Genomic DNA, 14,097 nt, shown 5'->3' on the forward strand with positions numbered 1-14,097 from the left:
ATAGCAGATGGAAAAGCACAGGTATAAGTGATTTAAAAAAATGAATGAGTCATTTAGATGATGAATATCATTCAGCTTCTTCAGTTTTAAGGTCCCGATTTTGTTCATGCTTGCTCACTGTCAGGGTTTACTGGGACACATGAACAGCCATCGTTAATGATATTAGTAAACACCTGTGCTTTTCTACTGGGACAAGTTGGCCAAAGTGGCCCAAATCCGAACTGGAAAAGGTCAGATTCCACGTGACCTGGGCTGTTAACACTGATCAGATCTGTCACACGAGCAAAAAAAAAACATCAGATTTAGGTCACTTTGGCCTGCAGTCTGGACTAAATGTCTGCTGTGAGAAGGTCAGATTTAAAAAAAATAAAAAAAAATCGCTTACAACTCATACATAAACTTTAAAGCTTTATTTCACTTCAGTGAAGAAGGGTGTTGCCTCTTTCGCAGCAGCAGAGTAGCGTTAGTCGTGAGTCCGCAAGATTGGAGCGTCTGGCAGTTGTCGTCGTAGAAGCACAGTGGGTGCGCGCTGATGATGTCGTAACCAGGTAGACCACCGCCTCTGTAATATGTGAAACACAAGCAGCACAGTGTCACATGTTGTAAAGACACTGAAACAGTCCAGGAAGATGTGGTCTCACCTATGTTTGTCCAGATGCCGCCGCAGGTGCCCGATTGTTTCTGAGGAGCGCATTTTCAATATGTAAGTATGATTCCCGTCTTCTGACTTCACTTTGAGTGTTGTGATAACATCCCGAGCTGACGAGGGCCACTCAGGGATGAGTGTCTGCTGCCTGTAAGGCAAACAATTCAAACATGCTTGATGTAGACTAATAATGAGAGCTCTGACTGGTCTGTGACTCCTTTTAGGAGGTCAGATCTGAATCCTAGACCCCATCACAAGCTGGCTGTCCATGGTGACCTGCCCTATTTTTCAGACCAGTGCATACAGTAATCTCCACAATCCTGACAATCTGCCGCTGCAGCCACATCAGCTTTTTAATCAGCCTTTCACATCATGTACATTGGTGTGTTCTTGAATCTAGTAATTCCTAAACACTGATTTTCCTCCTACATGGTTGTAAAGCTACATAATGATTTGACATCATACATACAGTACATCTTGTATCCTACACCGAGTGACCCAGAGTGCAATATTTTCTCAGGATCAAATGGAAATACTCTAGATCTGTGCATCATTTTATAGTTTGTGTATAAATGAAAGTCAGTGAAATGTCAGTTTAGGCAACAAAATTGTGCTTACTTAATGGATGACAACATTTTGAACAAGCCTACCCGTCTTTCATGTCTTGCAGCGCCGATGTGTCTATGAGGATCACTGAGTTGCTTCTCTGGGCATCAGATGAACCCTATAATGAAAGTTTTTGGTTAGATAATGAGCAGGCTTTAGTGAGTGTACATTCAGCACCAGCACAGACATGCAAGATGGTGCACTAAAATTGATCATCTGCTAAACAGGTCTGGGCTTGCTGCTCACCTGCAGGGTCGCCCTCAGCGAGTCCCTGATATCGATAACACGGCCAGCCTTTACTACCACCTTTGGTAACCTGTTCAGGAACTGATTCGTGCTTAACTTCTTGCCTGTGACCAGAAGAGATGCATGTGAATGACAATGGCGAATGAGCATTTCCACCTCAGGTGCGACTTTCGGGAGTATCATTGTGTTGTTTACAGGACAGAGAGTATACTGTTCTGATGATTCACCTTTCTCTCCACATGTAGCCTGTCCTTCTCCAGGAAAAGTATTCCACGGTAGCCTGAAGATAAATTCCTCATCTCGCCTGTCATGAACCTGCACAAAGAAATGATGATAAGTAGCAGTCGCACATGTAAGCTTGCACATTTGCTCGCAGACAGAACAGAATCAAACCTCAAAAGGCACACCATCTGGAAATCTTTCTTGAAGCTCAGACGGAAAATACCCGTCCATCAGATCTTGCATGCACTCCTGCAACAACCCAAAAAAAGAGGACTTGAACCACCAAAGAATCCAGTTTAAAGTATTTCCTAATTTCCTGTGCATTTTTTTGGTCAGCTAACCTGGGTGCTGTGCTCCTGATAAGAGCGGAAAGGACCATCAAACATGACAATCCCGTTGCTGTAGAGACTCAGTCGAATAGTATCCTTTTTCGCCAGCTGTGCCCCCGTGGCCGTGGACTTTATGAAACACTCTCCGTCCCCTGCGAGGACGTTCAGCTCCTTGATCCTCTGCAGCACGAGGTCAAAGTTCATGTGGAAGTTCCTGACAACAGAGGCGTCTGCATGTGAAAGATACCCACCGTGTTAGGAATCATTTCATATCATAAATGCTTTTAGGGAAAGCTTGAAGGCTATGAAGAAGACAGTACATGGACACTATACCTGGATTCAAGAGGCCTGGCTGCTCAACTTCCGCGGAGTCACTGCTCTCCACGTCTCCCACCCACATCAAACCGTAGTCATTTAGAAAGCTCTGCAAGATAAGCAGCTGCTTTCAGTGTGGTGTAATCACAATATAAAGACATTAATCTAAAATGTTATTAAATCAACTTACCTCCATTTCAAACACTTGTTTCTCCAGTTGTTGGCACCTTCTTTCCAGGCTGTCTCTGCCACTTAAATCATGGCTCAATACTTTTTCTGAAAGAAATAAGGAGCAACACTTTACTTTCAGTGCTTGAGACTATGAGGTCACCCCACCAATTGTGTAATGGGCATACAAAGATAATATTTAAGTTCTGAAATGTTGTTGGGTTTAATACATTGGACACTGTGAGACAACCCAAATCCACACGGTAAGATACTGCCACAATCAAACCCTTTAGTCTAGATAAATGTAGGGAAAGTCCATCTCAGGTCTGTAGATGTCACCTGATTCTTTAAGAAGCCTCAGCTTTTCCTCCAACACTGAAATCCTTTTGTCCTTTTAGAAGAAAATGTAAAGTGAGAGTTTGCCATGTTTGATGTATGTTATCACAGTTTCCCTGTTGTGGAGGGGGTGCGTGTTGTTGTTCACCTTGCGCTCAATCTCTTGTGCTTGGCTCTTCACTGTTTTCTCTAGCAGGTTCACCCGCTGAATCATGGCAGACATTAGCTCAAAGTCACTCGGCGGAGCACCTGAATAACAGAGCGTTAAAGTACGTAAAAGGTGTCCTTTACACAAGTAAAAATATAGTTTTTGATATGTTTTAAAATCAATACCTGCAATGTGATTAGATTCAAGAAAGGTTTAAATTTCAATTAGTTTATCAATAGCCTATATAAAATAACATATACTTGCCTTTGGAATATAAAAACAACTTTGTATTAACTTATACCTTTCTTTAATGGGGCTTTTGACTTTGAAGTGGAGGCAGGACTGGCTGATGAGTGAGAGGTTGGGGGAAGATTTGGATCAGAGGATTCATCATCATCCGCCATCGCTGCCTGAACTTCTGAAAACAAAAACACAAAACATGTTAAAAAAGAGAACATTTTCATGGTTTACCTGTTACAGGGAACATTTTGGTATTTATAGTAACAATCTGTCACAGTGATAACCATTTACTCAAGTACTGTATTTATGTATAGTGTTGAGGTACTTGTACACTACTTGAGTATTATCTTTTCATGCAACTATATACTTGTACTCCACCACATTTTAGAGGGAAATACTGTATTGTTTTAGTTTACTACAACTACTTACTTAACTACAACAGTAGTTGAAAATAATATAATAATAATAATCAATCATTTATGATATAATATCAGAATAACAGTCACAGGATCCATTTTTCTTCATATACTTCAACTTTTGATAGCCTACTTGAATTTATACATAGTATACTTTTTCAGTACAGGTCTTTTGCTTGTAATGCAGTATTTTTACAGTGAGGTAGCCTGTTAGTAACCTACTAAAGGATGTGAATAAGCTTACTTCCTCCACCACTGAGTGGTGACATCTGCTGTTTTAGTGACCTGTCAGTGTTATGCCTTTTATGCTTAGTATAAGATTTGACCAGCAACCTACCTTTTAACAGATTCCTCCTGAAAGGCACTTTCTGTCTTTCCCTGCAGATCAAAGAGAGTTTAGTGTTCATGTTTCCTCACGGTAAAGTTAGCACCTGTAGGCCTAAAGATATTTCCCAGTGAGTCACCTACCACTGCTCATTCAGAGGGCTTTGCAAAGGAGTGCGCCTCGTTTTCTTCAGCATCGACAATGGTGAGCTCATTTTACCTGAGACAGCTTAGACACTGCAAGTTAAGCTAAATATCTCAAACTGCTGCGACTATAGGTGTGTTCACAGGGACCTCCGGACTTTCTTTCAGTTTGTTTGGAGTATGTTGCCATTAGTAACGCAGTAGCAGAATGACGACTACAGGTGTGTTCATCCGGAAGAGGTCGCTGTATTCAGTCTGCCTCTGACACACACATAAGCTCTTGATTTGCGTAGTAGGCTACTCTATGTAGCCTAACGTTAGCCTACTTGTCCTATTTTGCTTTTGTATTGCTAGCCTGTGGCTGTTTATTATTTGTTGTTGTTGCAAGAAAAAAAACAAGCGACTTTCTCACAAAAAACACATTTTAATGGGACCAAGTGATGAAATGAATAAGGCCGTATGGGTTTTTTTAATGCTTTTGAAAATGTACATCAATATTCAAATTCCCATTGTATCTAAATAGATGTCACCATGCTGTCATAGTCTTCTGTTTTAGTGAATATGTAGCCACTAGTGGGCCCGGTGCGGTGCAGCCATACTATCCGGCTCAGCCTCGCTCTGTGTGGGAAGTGAGCGGGCATTCAGAGAGGATGCTGAGGCCTGCCAGTCCCACAACACATCCATTATTAACCCAATGCTGCTAGGCTGATGGCTGCACCTATTGCACATTTCGACGACGACTGGCCGATTTTGGGTGATTTGAGCATGGTTTCGGACCAAAGGCTGCACCCGCAGAAAGGCCGCGTAGCCGCCGCCGCAGGGGAAGCGGCAGCTCCGCAGTTCCTCACAGATGATGATGATGATGACATCCCCGAGCTGCACAGCAGCAGCTTCTCCCCGGGGGAAACCGGTGCTTTCAGGTCCATGGAGGACCTGGTGAACGATTTTGACGAGAAGCTATCCGCGTGCTTCCGAAATTTTAAATCCAAGACGGATAGCATCGCTCCTGTGAACGCGATCGCCGAGGACTCCCTGCTGGAGAAAGACGGGTGAGTGTTGTTGGTTGTGGCCTGTCTCCGTGCCTAGTTGTGTTTAATAATATGTGAGTATGGAGGGTTCAACTCACTGCTGCAGGATGCATTTTGAAAATCACATAAAGGCTTTTGGATCTACAGTGGGACATTTCCCAGATCAGAAAGCCAACATATCTTGTTAGAGAGGGCTACACTGATGGGGCTTAGGTGACAGCGACGCACAAACACTGCCACCATCTTTGGCATCAAAACTCAGAGCAGAGGTCTGCCTTACCAGTGTAATAACAGACTCTGGAAATGTGAGCCAGTTATTTACACATTCAACTGAACAGGTGCTCTAATATCTGCATACTATCGGTATCTGCCCCTAAATGGCTTTTAAAAACCGATATAGGGGCTGATATGAGTGGACAGAGAAGTCATGTTTTTGTTTTTACAGCCGATATTTAAAAGTGGCACTTTTTTTTCAGTTGTTAGGACACCCATATTTGTCCTATATTCTTATATAATATATATCTTATTGTCATGGATATTGTTATTGCACAAATAGGCTTACCCTGTAAGATGATAATTTAAAGCTAAAAGTCAGATTAATCGATAAGCCTTGTTGATCTACAAGAAAAATTCAATTTCAATAACCTGTTCATTCTTCATGTATCATCAAAAACAAAACAACATTGGAGAACTAGCAGGAGACAGCTAGATTTTGAAAGTATCTAACCGAAAAAATCCCACCCCCTCCCTTCAGCAATCAGCAGTCTAGCTCAGCCTACAACTGGCAGTAAATCCATGATAGTTTGAGCCTAAAGTGTACAATGACAGGTGCGTCCCATTTAAATACCGTCCCACTTTCCCTCTGCTTTCTAAGGCACCTCTATGCGACATAGGCCTAAGTTGTCATTTAATACCAAGGGCGAGGGGAAGTGGAACTACAAATATAAGGCATGTAAGGCTTCGTCTGCCTGGTATATACCCCAGCTGAGATAACCACAACAACATCATTAGAGTTCTCCTAAATTCCTGAGGGTTATTTTAGATTTAAGATTTAATTTATCTCCTTTCCCCACAGGATCTGGAATGCTTTGACCAGTAACTATGGGCGCGTGATGCCAGTGGACTGGAGACAGTCTCGAACATGCTCCCTCCACATCTCCACGTTCTACCTGGAGGAGAAACCCGTGGGTGATCCTACCCCTTTCATACCAACTCTGCCCCACTTTCCCTTTAACCCAAGCCCCCCTTCACTCCCTCCCTGCCTCCCTCGTCAAATCTCTTTTTCCATTCATCTCACAAATCTCAGATATTTGTTGTGCCAGGGTTTAGTGCTTTGATTAAATTCCCTCCCCCTGTTCTGCTCCTGGCTAGAGGAAGACTGATGTCACGGTGGAGCTGTCGGATGATGAAGAGCTGAGGGAGCAGCTGGACATGCACTCCATCATTGTCTCCTGTCTCGCAGAGGAGCCGCTTTTCACAGCAGAGCAGGTAAGTTTTGATAAACCTAAGAAACGTAAACCTCCAGTAGAGTCTATCCCGGGTGCAGCCACACTGTGTGAAGCCTGTTCATGCAGAACATAGCTAAAATCCCTCTGTGTTTCCCTCAGAGATTTAATAACTGATGTTCACTTGGTTATTATGAATTCTGCTGCTCTGATGTGCGTGCTGGTGCTCTATGCAGGTTATCGAGGAGATAGAGGAGATGATGCAGGACTCTCCTGACAGGGAGCACAATCCCTCTCAGTCGGACCGCTCCATGCTCTCAATGGATGTCCGGCGGTCCGTCAGCAGCCCCAGCTACGAGAAGAGTGAGTGTCCACTGATCGGGACTTGGGGTGGGACAAATAATCAGTAATATATAATGATACTTTCTCTTGTGATATGCTTCTAGTACAAAGAAACCAATATATTGCAATCTCTTTGCAGTAGCGATTTAATTGTATCCATATTGTGATACGTTCTCCTGTGATTCATTGATGAAGGTTCATCTTACATACACAGTACTTTGGTACTGTTACAGTATCAGAATCATGATGCATTCTCTTATGATATGTTCTTCATAAAGTCTTTATACAACTTTGACAATCCATAAAAAGTGTGGTTCAGACCAGTGTGAGCTTCAGGACAAGTTCAGCAGAATTAAACGATAGCCACAAACAAGTGTAGTCTGTGTCGCCAAACCCTGATATAACTTATTCTTCTGTGCCATGATAACAGTTGAGCTCCCATTGTTGTCCCAAAAACTAATAAAAACCCATCAGTGAGTCACACTGTTGAACTGAGTGACATGTTCCTTCATTACCATGAACGTGGGCACTGTAGTTTATTTTAACTCAATCCCACACACACCGTCCAGCCTTTGTAAATACTCGCTATAGAGCACCAACTCTGTACCAGACCCCAACAAATACGCTATTTACTTGTATCACACACCAGCTGACTGTCTAAGTTAATGTTACCTATGTGACAAATTTAATCTAATTTAAGCTCAAAGGTCCATACACTAGCTTTGGGATTCATGATAGCATGGTGTCATAAGTTACAATGTGCCCCTTGATCAGTCCGTGTATAGTAATTGATGAGTGAAGGAACAAAAAACATCACCAACAGCTGTGTGTGTGTGTGTGTGGTCCAGGGGTGAGGACCCTGACTGTCGCAGAGCTGAATGAACGTCTGGAGGAGGCGGAGACGAACATCAGGGGGTTCTCAGAGGAGCTGGTGCAGCAGCTGGCTCTCAGGGATGAGCTGGACTTTGAGAAAGAGGTGAAGAACAGCTTCATCTCCACGCTCATCGACGTACAAAACCAACAGAAGGAGCACCGGGAGCTGCTGAAGAAGAAGAAGAAGCTGAAAGGCGGAGCTGGGACGTCGCAGGGCCACACGGAGAAGGCAGGTGGATCTGTGAGTACATTATCCTTTCAATACAAATTACCAGCCTGGTTATGTGTGTGGATTTACTTATCTTCTTGTTGATCTTTTTCTATTTTCCCATCTTTGGTCACCCCATCGTCTTATGTTTCTCTGCTTTACTTCCTTCCTCCTCAGCGCTTCAGCATGGAGGGAATCTCCTCTGTCATTCAGCACAGCTTCCGGCAAACTTTTGGGAGCGGGTGCAGTGAAAGACAGGTTACTGTGTATTTCTCTCTCAGCTGCTGACCTCTGATCACTTGTCTCCTGCAATAAAAAAACTGACACTTTGTTAGCAACGTCATCCCACAGAAATATCCAATCCAACAACTGTATCTTAGCTATCTTCCTTTTCAAAAAACCTAACTACATCTGCAGTTAAAGTAAAGAACAATTCAATCTGCATATACAATTTTTTTCTCTCAATGTTTACAGTATTTGACCACAGTTATCCCTTACGAGAAAAAAGGACACCCTCCTTCTCTTGAGGACCTCCAGATCCTGACTAAGAGTAAGTTTCTTCATCTGTAGCAACGGTGCTTCAATTTTAACGGCTGTGATTGATCAATTCCTCCTCTGTGTCTGCTGCCTTGCAGTTCTACAAGCTATGAGAGACGACAGTGACAAGGTGCCCAGTCTCTTAACAGACTATATTCTCAAAGGTGAGCTTTTCTCCTTTTTGTTTACACACTGTTACAAAGTCAGTGGCGTGATGTGTTGGCAGTGTGTCTGCAGTGTGAATCATGTTTCACAGAATCCAAAGGATCATTGACTAATCAATTGTGACTGGTGACGTAAAGTCAAAGGACCACAACAGTGGTTTTGCATGTTACAACCCATTTACTATAAATCATCTATATTTAAGATTACTTTTGCCCATTTTATCACCTATTGTTGCTGTTTAAATTTTCTTTCCTCAGTCATTGGTTTCGGTTCATTATATACTCTTATGGAAATTAATTGAAACTTTCTTGATATAGGCAGTCCATCATGTCAGTGCCTCTAGTTTTGCTATTTTGGTCAAGTTGCATTGCTTTTGGTATTGCAGTTAAAAGCAGGCACTACTTCAAAAAACACTTCATGTTAGTAACTCAAATCTTAAATTTGACAGTTAGCTGCCATAAAGTATTACTTTTATATGTTGCATTGTTGGAAAATCAATTTGTAGGCGACAAACAATAAGCAAATATTCAAATATGCAAACTGACTTTCACACTGTACTGAAATCTGCTAACAGCTGCCTTAAAGAAAGCCTTAAATCAGCCTGTGCTTTAGAAAATGAACATGTAAAATACTGTACCTATGATTTACATAAAACAGCCAGTAGAGTCCTTCAGTGCCTCCTTTGTTATCCCCTTCCTTTCACACGTGTTCTGTTTTCACCCTTTCATGATTTCTTTCTCTACTTCTCATGATCTAATTTATTGCTGCCTTTCGCTCGCTAGCTCTGGTGTGAGCGATGGATGGAGAGGTTTGTGACATGTTCACATGTGATGTGCACTGTTGTTGTGTTGCCGCTCACACTATGAGCGCACCGCCTCTCTACCACTGAACTGTAGTGCAGTCTGATCCTGATGTTCCCCTCCTCACTTCTCTTACCCCTCTCCCACACGGTGTATGGCTGCAGCGTGGTTGATCTCTCTTAGTGTCCAGACTCACTGACAGTGACTCATGGCCATACAAGCATTAAAACTCTATTTACCCTGCAGTTAACATTTAAGACACATTTGTTATGATTATTAGTTATATAGCACTGCTAAGGCTGCATTTGGTCTCAAGCTGCCTGCCAGTATTCATCCTTACCCACCCTACTTCACAAATATGTTCATGTTATCATGTACAGATATTTAGCACTAACCTGTGTGAGAAAATTGAGGTTTTTCCTTTTGTTTTTCCTCTTCTTTATCTCCTACTTTTTAATTTGCACTGATCCCCCCCATGCAAAAGCTCCATCCATTGTCACTTGCACCTCTGCTAATATTCATTCTCTACTGTTATTACAGTGCTTTGCCCAACGTAGACCAGAGGGACAGTGCCTAACACTCTGCAGAGGCTTCAGAAAGTTTACCATGGCAACGAGATCAAAAGGGCACACAGGATTTTTGCAGACATGAAGCACACTTAATTTATTCCTGCATGTATTTACCTCAAGGTGTGTCTTTTTATGTGTTCTTTTCTTGATTTAGTTGCATTTATTTTGTGTTGAACATTGTGGTTTTGCAAACCTTTTGTGTTCCTGTGAATTTTCAATATGAATATTTTTATTTAAGAATTATCCCCATATAGATATACCAGCATATGAGCTGCACTATTTGGAAACTTTGTTGGTTACAAATAGGACCACGAGCAGGACTACATTGCAAAGGGCTTTTATATTTATGTGAAGTGCTTAACTATCCACTGAGCAATCAGCAAATGTAGAAAAAAACATACAAGCTGCAGTAAAAAAGAAATATAGAAAGAGTTTCATAAACAGTACTATAAGATAAAAAATATTTTATTGATCCCCAGGAGGAAATCCGTAAATATTATAGCAGCACAAGAGACAGACCTGAGAGGTACAGGGTACAGGTAGATAGAGGAAAATATATAATAAATAAACAAGTTAGCTACCATGTGTGCATCACAGCCTTCAATGTAGCAGCAGACAAAGTGTGCGTTTCAGTACCACAAACATCATCATTATTATTCAATTGAATATACTGTGTTGATGGTCAAGGTCTGAACTGAAATTACCTAAATAACTAACTATGCATTTCAGTGAAAAGTGAATTGTGACCCGTGCACTGCCTGTACCTTTGTGACGCTGACTGGAACCCTGAATCAGAGACACATGCGTTAACTTTCCGGCCGTGCACAGGGCAGCGTCCACCACGAATGGGCATTGTTATTCTGTATGCATTCATTTATATGAACAAGCTGCCTTTGCCTTTGCCTGAACTTTTTGTACATTATAAATTACTTATTTTCAATGAATGTCAAATTGCTGGATTACTTGCAGGACCTGCTTCACTGTTCATTGATTTTGTAAATATTTTATTTCAAATATATTGATAAACTATTATCCCCTTGGTCTCAATGTATTTTATTAATTTCATGGAAACATGCACAATCAACGCCTTGTGAGAGAAATGCTAATCACATGCGAGACAAAACATTATGATGTAATATGAAGTGCAAAATAAGAACTGCATAAAAACATTGCTTTCTTTATTCTATAGATAAATAGACATTCTGAAAATAATAAAATATATAATCTCAATAACCCATCCATATCATTAAATTTTCTATTGCCCCTCTGACCTTCTTCCTTCATATAATCAAGAATTTGATTTGTATAAATGAGAATTTGAGAATTTGTCTTTCCCACAAACAAGGTATTCCCAGTGCCTTGTGGAAATTCATTTAGAATATAATATATAATATGTTTACAGTAGGAGGCACCGTTATGTCCCATTTCAATCATGTACATTTCCATGCAAGCAAAGGTATAAATTCAGATCTAATAAGGTCTAATTATCCTTTATAAATATACAATACAGTGTGTTTGGAAATGGAGCTTTTCATTGCTTGAATGAGTTTAATGTGTTATTTGGCTGTGAGGTGTGTGTCAGTCTGCTTCTTCATCGCTGGCAGAGCTCACCAAAACTCTCCACTGAAGACCAGTCGGACAGAAAAGAAATTAAACATAAACAAATATTAAATTCACAAAAGTGTTTCTCTCATTGCATGAGTCTCTGCCACGTGTCAGCTGCAACCCGTCCAGCTCATTGAGGAGATCCAGATGTGGTGCTGCGAGAACCCCCACCAGAAACATTCAACCTCTGGCCTGTTGGCACCCTCAGCAGAACCACAACAGGGCCTTTTGGCAGGATAAATACACAGATCATTTAGCAAGCGGCTATGAAAAGTCACTTGCAAAGCTGTTTGTTGCTCTGAAGTGGCTCAGACAAATACAGAGAATTGATGTTTATGTAATAAATGTACACACAACACAACACACAGAAGGTTAAGGCCCTCCTGTGATTTATTAGTAACCTACAAACATGTGGAACTTGAGTCATGCTTGTCTGAATGCTGTAAACATCTGTAAAACAGAAACTCCTGCTTATCACGCATCTCCCCTCAGCATTTCAAAAGCAACACAAACAGCTGTTAAACATCTGTAAAACATTTGTGCTGTGTTGAGATAAGATTTCCATATTCAACTCTGTGTCACCACTCTGGGCGTGTAAAACACAACAGTCTGTGTCTGGCCAGTGCTCAGAGCTGCGAGGACCTTCTCTGTGGTGCTGCACCACCAACAGTTTCTTTACGGTGGATTTAAAGTGTTTTTCCAGGTATGATGGATGCTAGAGGGATTCGCTTGATGTTTTGCCTTCTCCTGTTGGCACACTGCACGTTCCAGCAGACCACCTCAAAGAAAAGAAATGGCAAGAGAGGTAGGAGTTGATATAATCTTGACATTTGAAATGAAAACAATTTTCCTCACTTAATAAATCTGTAAATAACATGTATACAATATCAATGCTGAAGTACTGTGTGAGAGTTCATCACTAATGACTGAGTAGACTGATCAGAATTAGAATCAGCTTTATTGCCAAGAAGGTTTACACATACAAGGAATTTGCTATGGTGACTTAAACCTAGAAAAATATAAAATTGACAAGATGTACAAAATATAAAACATAATAAAGACTATAGTGCATTATGCTTTAGAATAAAATTTGCATTTTTTGCCCCTTCAACAGACTCTGCAAACAATGCTGCGATTGAAGAGCTGAAGAAACAGATTAATGACATTGTTCAAGAGCTGACTTTGCTGAAAGAGCAGCAAGCATTACAGACAGGTATTTTGTAAATGTCATAAATACCATACAATAATAAAAAAAGTACCAACATGCTGTGTGTGTAAAATAGAAAAGGGAAAAGATATTTCAAACACCAATTTAACAGCTTTCCAGTGATAGAGAGTCAAAAACAATTAAACAATGACACTTCAGTGACACTGCCATTCTCCTAATTCCCCCCCCCCCCCAGTTTGTCTGCGAGGCACCAAGGTCCTCGGCAAGTGTTTCCTGGCTGACCCAGTGAAGAAGACCTTCCACGCAGCCAGCGACGACTGCATCGCCAAAGGAGGCAGCCTGGGCACTCCCCTGACAGGAGACGAGAACGACCAGCTCTACAGCTACGTGCGCCAGAGCATCAGCCCAGAGGAGCACATCTGGCTGGGCATCAACGACATGGTGACCGAGGGCCAGTGGGTGGACCAGTCAGGCTCCGGCGTGCGCTTCAAGAACTGGGAAACAGAGATCACTCTGCAGCCAGATGGAGGGCGCAACCAGAACTGTGCCATCCTCTCCACCACAGCCAATGGGAAGTGGTTTGATGAGAGCTGCCGGGCCGAAAAGGCTTCTGTGTGTGAGTTCAACATTGTCTGAAGGCGGGTGCTTGCTTTCTGACATCAATGTCATTCGTATGAACATTAAATGCTGCTTGCAGAAAAGAGAGTATTACTTTGCATCTTCCTTAAGCTCACATTTTCTTGACCAAGCCATTCAGGTGGACTTCACACAGTGGTCTGGGATACAGTAGGTCATTGTATAAGCTAAACTCACAGGGGCATGATTGCTTTTGTCAATGCAATGAAACCTTGTTTTGAGTATTTGAGTATCTTTTCTGAGGCACCTTTGTTCTGAATATCACGTTGTGCTGCTTATATTACATTACATAATGTTAATACAAATAAAATAGTGACTCCTCAGTTGTAACCTTCTCATTGTGTCTCTTGTTCAAGTCAAATATTCAGCAGATAATATGGGCATATGTTGCTGATTACAGGGAACAAATGCTTATGTAACAACTAACAAAAAAAGATCTTGGCTGTAGAACTAATAATAATAACCAAAAAAACCCTCCTTTTACAGGGCCAACTGGGGGTAAACCCTCACAAGTTTTTCAAAACAAGACTCAAAAAACACTGGATGAAGTGTTTCATATCATGTGTTTTCTGTAGGCTCTG

The 14,097-nt window shown here is 41.5% G+C and overlaps 3 protein-coding genes across 7 annotated transcripts; 2 read left to right on the forward strand and 1 right to left on the reverse strand.

The window, feature by feature from the left end:
• Positions 1-395: 395 nt before the first annotated feature.
• On the reverse strand, positions 396-4,350 carry ubxn11 (UBX domain protein 11). Of its 3 annotated transcripts, XM_046046115.1 has the most exons (14): positions 4,141-4,340; positions 4,010-4,050; positions 3,318-3,434; positions 3,017-3,117; positions 2,872-2,923; positions 2,555-2,640; positions 2,383-2,473; positions 2,062-2,279; positions 1,892-1,969; positions 1,726-1,813; positions 1,499-1,602; positions 1,297-1,370; positions 642-794; positions 396-562 (listed from the first exon to the last, which is right to left on the reverse strand). In XM_046046115.1, the coding sequence occupies exons 1-14, from the start codon at positions 4,209-4,211 to the stop codon at positions 415-417; spliced, it is 1,422 nt and encodes a 473-aa protein (XP_045902071.1). In that variant the 5' UTR covers positions 4,212-4,340; the 3' UTR covers positions 396-414. The 3 variants fall into 3 exon arrangements, with proteins under 3 accessions (XP_045902071.1, XP_045902070.1, XP_045902069.1); XM_046046114.1 differs by having other exon boundaries at positions 1,499-1,813; positions 3,318-3,431; positions 4,141-4,350; XM_046046113.1 differs by having other exon boundaries at positions 1,499-1,813; positions 4,141-4,347.
• A 324-nt stretch (positions 4,351-4,674) lies between these two features.
• On the forward strand, positions 4,675-11,139 carry fez2a (fasciculation and elongation protein zeta 2a). Of its 3 annotated transcripts, XR_006824608.1 has the most exons (10): positions 4,684-5,189; positions 6,244-6,352; positions 6,540-6,656; positions 6,850-6,976; positions 7,804-8,069; positions 8,214-8,294; positions 8,511-8,586; positions 8,672-8,737; positions 10,079-10,227; positions 10,837-11,139. XR_006824608.1 is itself a non-coding variant. In XM_046046116.1 (9 exons), the coding sequence occupies exons 1-9, from the start codon at positions 4,849-4,851 to the stop codon at positions 10,093-10,095; spliced, it is 1,200 nt and encodes a 399-aa protein (XP_045902072.1). In that variant the 5' UTR covers positions 4,675-4,848; the 3' UTR covers positions 10,096-11,139. The 3 variants fall into 3 exon arrangements, 2 of the variants coding, with proteins under 2 accessions (XP_045902072.1, XP_045902073.1); XM_046046116.1 differs by having other exon boundaries at positions 4,675-5,189; positions 10,079-11,139; XM_046046117.1 differs by lacking the exon at positions 8,214-8,294 and having other exon boundaries at positions 10,079-11,139.
• Positions 11,140-12,343: 1,204 nt separating this feature from the next.
• On the forward strand, positions 12,344-13,839 carry clec3ba (C-type lectin domain family 3, member Ba). Its single transcript, XM_046045611.1, has 3 exons — positions 12,344-12,517; positions 12,827-12,925; positions 13,116-13,839. Exons 1-3 carry the CDS (start codon positions 12,418-12,420, stop codon positions 13,514-13,516), a joined length of 600 nt encoding a protein of 199 aa, XP_045901567.1. The 5' UTR covers positions 12,344-12,417; the 3' UTR covers positions 13,517-13,839.
• Positions 13,840-14,097: the final 258 nt, after the last annotated feature.

This window comes from Micropterus dolomieu, linkage group LG03 (genome assembly GCF_021292245.1).
Source record: "Micropterus dolomieu isolate WLL.071019.BEF.003 ecotype Adirondacks linkage group LG03, ASM2129224v1, whole genome shotgun sequence".
NCBI lineage: Eukaryota > Metazoa > Chordata > Actinopteri > Centrarchiformes > Centrarchidae > Micropterus > Micropterus dolomieu.